Below are 11793 nucleotides of genomic sequence, written 5' to 3'. Positions count from 1 at the left end.
CCACACATTTCTTTTTTTAGTTTTCTGCTAACAAGAACAATTGAGTACTGTCCTGGATACTTTTTTTATTTGCACTAACATTCAACTTTCAGGACAAGTTTTCAGGGTATATCCTCATCTTCAAGGTCCAACCAGAGATGAATGGTTCTACTCTCAACAGGAAATACAAGACAGCATACAATATCCCACCCACCCCTCCAGTTCTGATTGTGTATACTGCCAACAGGAATAAAGTGTGATGTAGGTTTTTTTTTTTTTTTACCGGATGGCTGTTGGGCCAGTGGTCATTGGGATCACAGATATGTGCACTTCCCTCTTGTCTCTTTCCCCAGGCTACCCTTCATTGGTAGGTTCTTGTCCCTCCATATGGTTGTGGGAATGGCATTCCTAATGCTTACCTCATTACCTCTTTATTGAAGACTTCATGGATACGGTGTTGCTTTGGGTGTACCTTATGGGCTCGCTCACACCATGTGCATTGACATATTTTTATGCAGCTCTCAGGTCTCTGCATGGGTATAAAGAAAACCATTGCGTTCTATGTGTCCTGTTCACACCACGATGCTAATGTCATGTGCAGATGGTGTGGTGTGAACAGGGCACACAGAAAACAATATTTTTCATTGGGCTTTTGCAAAGACCTGCATGATTGCTAGACCAAAAAGGGGAGGACCTTTCCCATGAATGAATCCTTGAAGGACCTTAATCAGAGGAAGGAATCAGAAAAAGGAAATCTCAGCCTCAGGCCACATGCCCTCAACATTCAGGGGTGCCTTGCCAGGGGGAACCCTTAGCAAAGCACTTTATCCCTATAATACATGAGGACAAGGGTCTCTTCCCCACAACCCTGATTAGTGGTTGTTCGGTTCTGCAGATACTTATTGAAACCTGGAAACCCCCTATAAAATAAGTGGTCCTCATATGCACCCCCCCCCCCCACACACATGGCTGAGTATTCCTAGTGACAGCAGTGGTTTCTAAAATCCTGTGACAGTGAGAAGCTGTCATATGTAGGACTGTTAGAAATACAGCTCCTACATATGATGCTTGGGGAAAGGTTTGGGTGTTAGTTAAAGGAAAATCCAGACTAAACCTTCATCTTAACCCTAATGGATGGGAAGATAGAGGACCTCCTTAGGATAATCTAGGAAGCAAGTTCTGCCTCTGTGGCACCAGCCTTGGCAGCTGCATGTGTGGCTCACAACCTGAATATTTGGATTGACAACTTGGGTCAGCACATTGGGGGGAAAAAAATTTCTTTGCAGGAGATTGTTGATAACCCTTAGCTGGCAACCAAGGCTGTGTCTTCTAAAACGGACACAACCATGAAGTCAGTAAGAGCCTCCACCAGATCAGATCCTTTTCCTAATTTGGCCAGAAGGGCCATCTGGCATAGCATGCAATACACTGGGATTTGTGACTTGGTAAAGGGCGAGATCAGTGGGCACAGCTGCTGGGAATGTGGACAAACAAGGATCAGGACTAGAAGCCAACACTGATGCTGTTACTGCTGAAACCATCAGACCCTCATGCTGTGATCCCAGGACACAGCCCAGACACAACCGTCATGGGACAATAAACTAAAAAATGGGCATGCCCTGCCAAATCGGGAACGGTTGGAAAGTATCAATCAGTGGAGCCATCATTTCTCCTGCTAGGTAATAGTGTAAAGTTTTCAAAATAATGTTAATAGAAAAAAAAAGAACAGAAAAATCTAAATGTGAACACTGGAACATCAAAGAAATAGAGGTTTTCCATACATGTGGGAGTAATAGCAGCAGAAGTAGTAAAGTAGTATAAAGTGATAGTAGTATTAGTAATAGTCATATTGCTGTATAAACATAATAATACAATATTAAATAAACCAGAGGTGAAGAAGCACAAGAGCACCACCCAGTGCACAGGAGGAGTAACCACAGATTAGCAAAAGTTACTACACTATGCAGCTGGGGGGGGGCTTGCTGATCTCAGGCTCGGTAATGTAACATCATTCCATCAATGTATCCAAGGATTCCTCAGTCCATACTGCAATAGAGTCATTAAATTCTTCATTTATTATGACAATATTATACTTACCATATATGCCTTGTACAGAAGGATTGCAGAACACATTCCAATACACTTGACAATGAACAAAAAAAGGGAAAAGAAAACCAACAAAATTTAAAAACCATCAATTTGTTCTAATATAGTACACATGTTTAGGAGCTTTATTTAAATCTGTCTTTTTTCTTGCTGGCCGGGCTGGACATATGATTGACATGTGTTTCCCATCCTCATCTATCCTCCAGCAGGGAACAGGTCCTGAATGCTGCTGCAGAGAACTGGGCTCATGTGATGAGGTGAGCTTGGCTCCCTGAATCATTTCCCTGTCAGCTCACAGAAGATGTTGCATAACATTGGGTGTCAAATCCTGGAAAAGACTGAATCTGGAGCAAAGACAATATGGGGCAGCACTAGAGCTTGAGGAGGGTGAACATTGCTTGTTTTTGTAAACAGGCCCCCCTCCTACCACATGAAAGAATAAAACTGGAAATGAGTTTTAAGGCCATTTAAGGAGAACAATAAAATCAATGGTGAGAAGAAGTGCAATGTAATTTCTATGTAGTATAACCAAGCCATTAGCTGCTCTGTGGCCCTGGAGCAGAGGGTCCCGTAATTTGACCATATAATATTTTCTTAGGCAGCGGAAGCATTGGGAGACTAAAGCCAAGCAGAATGAATGTGTAATTAGTGTAGGTACCATGTAAGCATACATCGGTGTTATAGCTTTAGAATGGTATGTGTTTGAATAGTGAAATTGCTTTTAAGAACTGTGGTGGAAAGAAGTGGACATGTGGTCCAATTAGATCTGTGCTTCTGTGGCTCATTATATACGGTTTTCCTACGCTATGAGTTAGTATTCCTGAAATCAGCAATTACAGTAGATAAGCAAACATGTGACCAGCTACAGAAAAAGCCAGCAGTCCTAAGATTTAGACTTACCTTCCCCTAGGACATGAGTCTTGTATGAGGCAACACTTGATGAGGCTCCACAATGGACATCATGCACTCTGTTATATCACATGTATGACTGTTTTCCTGGTTAGATTCTCTGGAGGCATTTTTGCTGTCCATGGCAGGTGGACATATTTTAAAATGTCCATAGCAGAACACCTCTCAGAGGCATTGAGGGCCAACAAGTCCCAGAACATCTGCCTGGCTTCCATGGAGAATTGTTGCCACTTTCCTGGTGCCAAGGTTAGGTCTTTCTTCGTTTGCCACCAAGCAAACTCCCGGTACATGGGGTCATGACCCCCTGCTTCTTCCCAAGGAAATGTGCCGGTCATAACTGTGTACAACAAGACTCCAAACGCCCACACGTCAATGCTCGGGTGCAGCAGCAATTGATCCCCTTCTTTTAAGCTGCACAATTCCGGAGCAGTATATGGGATGGACCAGGCCATACATGGTGCTTGAGTGCCCCGGAGCCTCGTCAGTCCAAAATCTGCTAATTTGACTTCCTTACATTCAATGTCCATGAGCAAAATGTTGTCCAGTTTAATGTCCCGATGGACCATTCCTCTGCTGTGCATAAAGTCTAAGGCACTCGCTACCTGTGGAACAAAACCCTTTACAAGATCTTCATTTAAACCAACCTGTAGGGAAAAAAGAGAGAAAATGAGTCACTAGACACAAATATAACACAATGTTACCCAACATATTGAACCCACCTAACCTCGTGTACAGGGAAACAAACATACATTAGCTGAATACACAAGGAGTAGGATTAAAGGAATCCTGTCAGCATACAAAATGGTGCCATTAATGGTGCAAGATCCATCTTAACCCATCTTACTCCATTTTAAACCTTGCTTCATAACTTGAGTGATACACATACCTTAAACAACAAGCGTATGCCAACTATACATCCTACCAACTCACTGCCCTGGGAAAGGAACCTTTAAAACTCAGAAATGCTTCAAAAGCAACTAAAACTAGAAATTGTGACTTTATAAAGATCAATACATTTTTGATACAAACTTACATTTAGCTTTACTATTGAATGAAGGTTTCCAGCTGGTGCCACCTTCTGGACAAAGACATAATCGTTGCTGGTTTGGAAAGCGATTTCATGGGTTTCAATGATATTTGGATGGCCGCTGAGACTAAGAGACATTCCGTATTCCACTAGGAAGTTGTCCATTGGAGTTTTCTCTTTATTCATCAGTTTCATAGCCACCAACTCATCTGTTAAAAAGAAAGACATAAAAAGACAATGAGTATCATAAACCCAACATTAGAGAAATGATGAAGCTTGCTAAAAACCTGCTAAAGTTAGTTAAAAGTTTATGTAAATCTAAAAGCTCTGACTTATTAAGATCCATAACCATCACTCAAAAACTGGAAGCAAGGGGGGCTTGGAAAACTTAGAAACTTAAAAATGCTGCTCAAAAGCACTCAGAAGCACAACTGATTCTGTAAATCATTCTCTTTACATGAATTAGGCTACAAATTTACCTGAACCCCGATGTTTGGCCAAGAGAACCTTTCCGTACGATCCTGTCCCGAGCTCTTTGATGGGGTGGAAGTGGTCTGTGACTTCCATCATCGTCAGGTTTTCTGAGGTTTCGGCAATGAGCTCAAGAAGTTTCCTTGCAGTGTTCTTGGTTACTTCTACAATGCTAGAAGCCATTCTGGAATCACAACATCAAAAAATACAAATGAGTTTCATTTGGCACTAATCATTAGTAAGCGGCATTAATCATCTCTCTGGATATCACCCAGTTACTGTTATTAATTGTCACCTTCATTAGAGGTGGGGGGAGGGGTAGTATTGTAACTAAAGACAGTTATTTTACATTTTAAAGCTGATATATGCTTACAATTCTTATTAAATACATGTTGGGCTTATGTTGATGAGCTTTTATTCACAGCAAGTGGATATTGTTTTCCTATATAAGTCTATGGTAATGCAAAACCCACTTGAAGCCGATCAAATTCACCTGTCAATATACAGTATTATAAATTATTTTAGAAGGGTCTCAAATGGACATCAAACTGATTCTATTGACACGAACCCTTACTCTGATACATACAAGTTATATGTAAGAAGTCCAATTATTTTATAGATTCCAAAGAGAGAAAGGAGTGATGTAGAATGGCACTGGGCAAAGGACCGAGAGTGCCATCATTCCAAACCAACAAATGTCTACAACAAGGTAACAACCGGGGACTTCCTAGGATGGCAGCCAGGGATATCAATTCAAAACATAGGGATACAAATTCCAAATGTATTAGTCACATCATACAAAAGTTTTTGTATTGAACATGTGTGAATCTTTTAAACTTTTGCATGATATGACTAACATTTATGAAAATATCTTTTATAGCTGGGTGTTGACTGTCTGTCCTTAGATGCCATCCTAGGAAGTCCCTGGTTTTACTTTGCTGTAATACAGTAAAATTATTTACTAAAGATATGTGACTTCCTGAGACTTCAAGCACAAATCCAACCAAAGAATTTGGACAAAAACTGAAAAGGGTTAGAACATCTTTTAACTTTTTTTTGCCATTTCTGACGTCCGATCTTCCCTCACTTCATGTGTGTGGTCAGAAAAACCTCCTTTAGGAGAACACAAGTGGGGGAAGAATGAAAACTTTTATTAGGTTTTGTAAATTTTTTTTGTCTCGTGATATTTTTATTAAAGATTAATAACAGGTACATAAACAGAAAGAAGGTTTGGTGGCTATTTCCAAAGGTGACCAATATCAATTCACAATAGGAAATATCCCAGAGTCAGGTATAACTGGACAATGAAAAACTGCATTCTAGCATGATATAGTAACAGGGAAATACAAGGGGTCCCTCATCATGGACCTATACTGGTCTTGCTATGCATACACCATAGATGAGTGTTTCTCAACCTTTTCTTAGCCAACGTGCCCTTTAAAATTCCACACAATCTTGAGGCACCCCATGCTAAAATGTAAGAACGAAACAAATAGTTTTATGTAACGCAGCAACATCCACACAAGTAGAACCCCCAACATTAGAAGTGGTTTGTTCTTTCATAGCTATTGCACCTTTGCACATTGCTACCAACATGTCCCAACATTCTCCCTCACTCAGCTAAAGTGACCCCAGTGCTGATGGAGAGGGGCAAACAAGGATTCAGGTGACTGATGTCCTCCTTTTCAACCAATTACATCATCCGTTAGGATGTCAGCGGCTGGACCCCACAGAACCCAAGGCTGTAATGCTGCACAATACAAATTTGTGGTTTGTGTAACAAAAAGGCAGGACTGATCCATTTACTGTCATTGGGGAATTTGGGGCAATTTTCCCAAGTCACTGCTGAAGAACTCAGCACCCTGGTTGGGGAAAAAAAAAATCTACCACAGAATATTCTAGCCAGACTAGCAAGCCATGGATAGAAACAGAAAGATAAAAAGGCAGGTTTTGCATTATACATGTCATAGGACAAGATAGTTAGAGGACTCATATCTTTGTCAGGTGTTTATTGCCATGTGTGTCCCAGTATTGGGTCACTAGTGGATCTTCCCAATAAGGACCCAGGTGGTAATAAAAACCTGACAGAAGTTATAACTCATTCATAAATCAGGCAAATAAATGGGATTGGCTGGAGTTGGCCTCTAGCTACAGCCATTGTATTGAGTTGCTGGTCAGAGTTGCCAACATTCTAGTCAATGTTATGTAAGCTTGTCATTGTAACAATATAGTGGAAGAGAAAATAGAACCCCACATGTACTAAATATGACAAATGGGAATAGTGGAATTTGGAACCCGATTACTATAAAAAAAAACATTTTTTTGCTGGATTGTGATTTCAAACCAAACTGAAAATTACCTAACAGACAATCTAGGATGACCTAAGAAAACCGGTATAATTTTACTTCTAGGATACATGAAGAAAGAAAATCTCAATGTATGTATGAGGTTGGTTATATTCTAAAAAAATGCAATCAATACACAGACCTCTAAACAAAAGAAAATAATTTATTCATACTTGTAGGGCAATAACAGGTAATTTAGATAAAAGGTAAAAAATCTAATTGAGGGAACATAAAAACGTTTGTCTATTTAACTTACTGCTAAAACAGGTTCTTATTGGAAAATTTGGAAAAATAAAGAAAATTAGGGGGGAAACAAAGTTGCATGTACAAAAAGACAGACAGGAATGGTGAAAAAACTTTTGATGGTGAATTGTTGTTTAACACACAACTACTAATCTACAATCTCTCAGACAACCTCGGATGGAACAGTTTCATTTTATTTCAAGGGAAGATGAAGAAAGAACATCTGAATGTAATGCATGAGGTTGGGTAGATTGTAAAAATAACATATTGCAGAACAACGTGGATATTCCATCAATCTATGGATCGCTCAACAAAAGGCAATCATTTAATCCTTCTTGTAGGGTAATAACAGGCAAGTGAAATAAAGATAAAATCTTCTAAATTCAGGGAACATTAAACATTTTTTATTTATTTAATCTTTTTGCTATGACATTTGTATTGCTGGGTTGTCATTGTAAAATATGATGAATGAGAAATATAGGAAAACAATGGCGTGTACAAAAAGACAGACAGGAATGGCAACATATGAAATTTGGGGAAATAAAAAATCTTCTGGTACTGAATTGTTTAGCATGCAATTGCTAATCTACAACCTACCAGACAACCTAGGATGGAACGTTTTCATTTTATTTCAAGGATACATGAAGAAAGAACATCTGAATGTAATGCATGAGGTTGGGTAGATTGTAGAAATTACATATTGCAGGATAATGTGGATATTCCATCAATCTATGGATCTCTAACCAAAGACAATCATTGAATCCCTTTTGTAGGGCAATTTAACCTTCTGCTAAGAAATCTGTATTGTTAGGCTGTCATTGTAAAATATGATGACAAAGAAAATTAGGAAAACACTTGTATGTATGAAAAAGTCAGACAGGAATGGCAAAATTACAGGAATGGCAAAATTACAAAAATGGCAAAATTATAGGAATGGCAAAATTACAGGAATGGAAAAATTTTGAACTCAGTAAAAAAACTTGATTTTGAATTGCGTTTAACAAGCAACTGCTAATCTACCATCTAACAGACAACCTGAGGAGTAATTGTTTTTTTTAACTATTTCAAGTGTACATGAAGAATGAATATCTGATTGTAAAGCTTAATGATGAATATATTTTAAAAAGTAAATGATCACAATATCATGTGGATATTTAATCAATATATCAATCTCTAAAATAAAAGGCCTATTTGTCTGACAATAAATAACAGGTCAGTGAAAGAATAGAGAACATTCTACATTTATACTATTTACATTTCTGCCAAGTACATCTCTTAATTGTAGAGAAAAACCCTAGAAAAGGATAAAACTGAGCATTATAAAACTATGAAGTTCTATATGACTTACTTTGGAAAATGAAGGTATAGATGGTCTCCAAGTCGGTCTTCACGGAGGAAATCTATGCGGTCTTCTGAAAAGCAATTCTGGTGGGAAGCAATGTAGAATATAAATCACTTTTTGCTACAAGAAAAATGAGAGTCACTGAAAGTAAGGAGTGGAGGTCTGGTATATATGTGAGGAGAAAATGGAATTTGTTAATTGATGGGAGATTCTGATTGGCCAACAGAGAGGAGCTGCTCATTAACATATGATTGGTGACTTTGGAATGGGCTCCTGAAGGGTGGAGCAGGTAGGTCCATATGAATGGGGATTGTTTATGCTGTGCCAGTGTGATGAGGGCGGGAAAATTACCCTGAAACTAATTTTAAATGATTTAATTAACCAAGGAAATAGTTTCTAGATGCTAAGATTTATAGAGATAATGTATAAAATGTCTTAATATTCTTTTTTCTTTATAATATCTTTTTATTAAATTGTTCAGCATAAATTTACAAAAATGCTAAATATCACATATATACAAATTTAAAGATAAAAAATACGAAAAGAAAAGAAAAAGGGTATAATAAATACTACAACACATTCAAAATCTATGAAATACATTAGATAATATTCAGCGTAGGAGTGCTTTCTGTTAGATATCATAGAATCTGTTAGAGTAAATAAGGGAGGAGCTCTGCTGACTTCCATCATCCAATTATATGCAAGCACAACTTATTTTTTTTCTTAATTTTCCTGGCATGTGATGTGACAGGTTGATGAGATTTTTTGGCTAAAATGTTCTAGGGTATATAGCTGTGTATATGTGGTCAGAGAATCAGAGATTAATCATCTTCTATTTTTTATTCTTTTATCATCAGTTGAATTTGTTTCATTTATAGGGAATATACAGGGGTTAGACAAAAGATGGAAATACTCCACCATTTGCAGGTGTGAAAGTGACCCCATGTTTGGAAGTGAATGCAGAGGTGATGTAACACATTTATTCTTCCGCTGTGTGATGAGACACCTAGCTAACAGGTGGGAAGCCTCACTTTCCTCATTCTCTGCATGCGCTGCTAGTAATACAGAGCAATGTCAGAGCTTAATGAAAGAAAAAAATATTTCCAGCTAGCAATAAATGAAATCATGTTTTGGTCCTGAATTGTTTAGCATGCAACTGCTAATCTACAACCTACCAGACAACCTCGGATGGAATTGTTTCATTTTATTTCAAGGGAACATGAAGAAAGAACATCTGAATGTAATGCATGAGGTTGGGTAGATTGTAAAAACAACATATTGTGAGTTAATGTGGATATTCCATCAATCTATGGATCTCTAAACAAAAGACAATGATTTAATCCCTTTTGTAAGTCAATAACAGGCAAGTGAGAAAGAAAAAATAATTTAAATTTTGGGAGAATTAAAAACAGTTTTTTTTCTATTTAACTTTCTGCTAAGAAATCTGTATTGTTAGGTTGTCATTGTAAAATATGATGAAAGAGAGAATTAGGAAAACACTTCCATATATGAAAAAGACAGACAGGAATGCAAAATGTGAAACTTTTGATTCTGAATTGTATTTAACATGCAACTGCTAATCTACCATCTATCACACAACCGAGGATGGAATTGTTTCATTTTATTTCAAGGGTACAAGAAGAATGAACATCTGAATGTTTTACTATCTAACTTTCTGCTAAGTACATCTTCTAATAGTAGAAAAACCTTAGAAAAGGATAAAACTGAGGATTATAAAACGATGAAGTTCTCTATGACTTACTTTGGAAAATGAAGGTGTAGATGGTCTCCAAGTCGGTCTTCACGGAGGAAATCTATGCGGTCTTCTGAAAAGCAATTCTGGCGGGAAGCAGTCAATGGAGGAAATGAATCACTTTTGCTACAAGCAAAATGAGAGTCACTGAAAGTAAGAACTGGAGGTCTGGTATATATGTGAGGAGAAAAAGGAATTTGTTAAATGAGATTCTGATTGGCCAACACAGAGGAGCTGCTCATTAACATATGATTGGTGACTTTGGAATGGGCTCCTGAAGGGTGGAGCAGGTAGGTCCATATGAATGGGGATTGTTTATGCTGTACCAGTGTGATGAGGGCGGGAAAAATACCCTGAAACTAATTTTAAATTATTTAATTAACCAAGGAAACAGTTTCTAGATGCTAAGCTTTATAGAGATAATGTATAAAATGTCTTAATATTCTTTCAATAATATATTTTTATTAAATCGCTCAACATAATAAATACCACAACACATTCAAAATATATTAAATGCATTAGATAATATTCAGAGTAGGTGTGCTTTCTGTTAGATATAGATGTATATAAAACAGGACGTTTAGCCCAAATCATCAAACATCTCAAGGGTGCAGTATGGGCAAATCCTGTCCTGTCCTGTCTCTGCCAATCACATCTGTGAGGCATTTCTCCTGGTAAGCTAGAAGAGGTTATTTTTTTTATAAACAAACAGTGAAAAATGTTTTTAAATCTGAACATTAGAACATTGTCATAGCAACGGAGGGTTTTGCAAAATAAGCTTTTAGTTCTATATAAAGTTAATCAGCAGTAAAACAAATTACAAAAAAACAAATCCGAATCTGAAATCGGAACATCATAGAAAAAAGGTTTTCCAGATATGTATTAGTACTACTAGTTGTAAGAAGTAGTAAGTAGTAGTAGTAATAGTAATAGTTAAAACACATTTACATAATATTTCATAAACCAGAAGTGGAGATACATAAGAGCACCACCCTATGCACAGGAGGAGTAACTGCAGAATAGTAGAAGTTACGACATTATGCAGCTGGTGGGGGACTTGATGATCTCAGGCTGAGACTTTGGAATGGGCTCCAGTAGGGTGTAGTCCATATGAATGGGGTTTGTGTATTCTGTTCTGTTGTGTTGAGGGCAGAAACCTTAGCCTGAAACTAAGTTTTCTAGCCAGCTATTGGAGCATTTTAACAAGTCACTATATGCCCAACATTCTAAACACAATGACATTGACCCAATTTAGCCATGGAAAGTTTATGTATAAAATATCTGTCTAAATAAATGAAATATAAACATGCATCCATATATATATCATAAATATACAATCTAAAACCAACATAGAACTCCACCCACCTGAGACTATAAAGTGGGCAATATATATGAACTGACAAAGGCTGGAATGCTGAGCTGTGATTGGACCCTGAAATTACAGTTATTCTTTAAAGGTTTTAACAAAGATGTTCCATCACTAAAAGCTTCAAAAATCTTCTGCAGATTCTTATGATATATACTAATCTTTTACAAGCAGAAGATTTACATATAAAGTTTGAGGCCAAAATACATTTTTCTGCTATGGGGCTTCATCACTAGTCATTTTTAGTAATGT

The 11793-nt window shown here is 37.5% G+C and overlaps 1 protein-coding gene across 1 annotated transcript; it reads right to left on the bottom strand.

The window, feature by feature from the left end:
- Positions 1-3056: 3056 nt before the first annotated feature.
- On the bottom strand, positions 3057-11285 carry LOC149449738 (serine/threonine-protein kinase SBK1-like). Its single transcript, XM_089692814.1, has 5 exons — positions 11209-11285; positions 10185-10301; positions 4501-4676; positions 4028-4230; positions 3057-3638 (listed from the first exon to the last, which is right to left on the bottom strand). The coding sequence occupies exons 1-5, from the start codon at positions 11283-11285 to the stop codon at positions 3057-3059; spliced, it is 1155 nt and encodes a 384-aa protein (XP_089548940.1).
- Between the last annotated feature and the right edge of the window lie 508 nt (positions 11286-11793).

Source organism: Staurois parvus, unplaced genomic scaffold (genome assembly GCF_062004578.1).
Source record: "Staurois parvus isolate SC_StPar_1 unplaced genomic scaffold, SC_StPar_1.0 ptg000605l, whole genome shotgun sequence".
Lineage (NCBI taxonomy): Eukaryota > Metazoa > Chordata > Amphibia > Anura > Ranidae > Staurois > Staurois parvus.
The sequence above is the reverse complement of the archived record's forward strand: the minus strand, read 5'-3'. Positions and strand labels throughout refer to the sequence as shown.

Coding starts and splice junctions, on each gene's coding strand:
- LOC149449738 (XM_089692814.1), bottom strand. CDS start 11,285: ATGGACTACACCCTACTGGAGCCCATTCCAAAGTCTCAGCCTGAGATC. Junction 10,302..11,208: donor CCCACCAGCTGCATAATGTC/GTAACTTCTACT, acceptor TTTTGCTTGTAG/CAAAAGTGATTCATTTCCTC. Junction 3,639..4,027: donor ATTCAATAGTAAAGCTAAAT/GTAAGTTTGTAT, acceptor TTTTCCCTACAG/GTTGGTTTAAATGAAGATCT.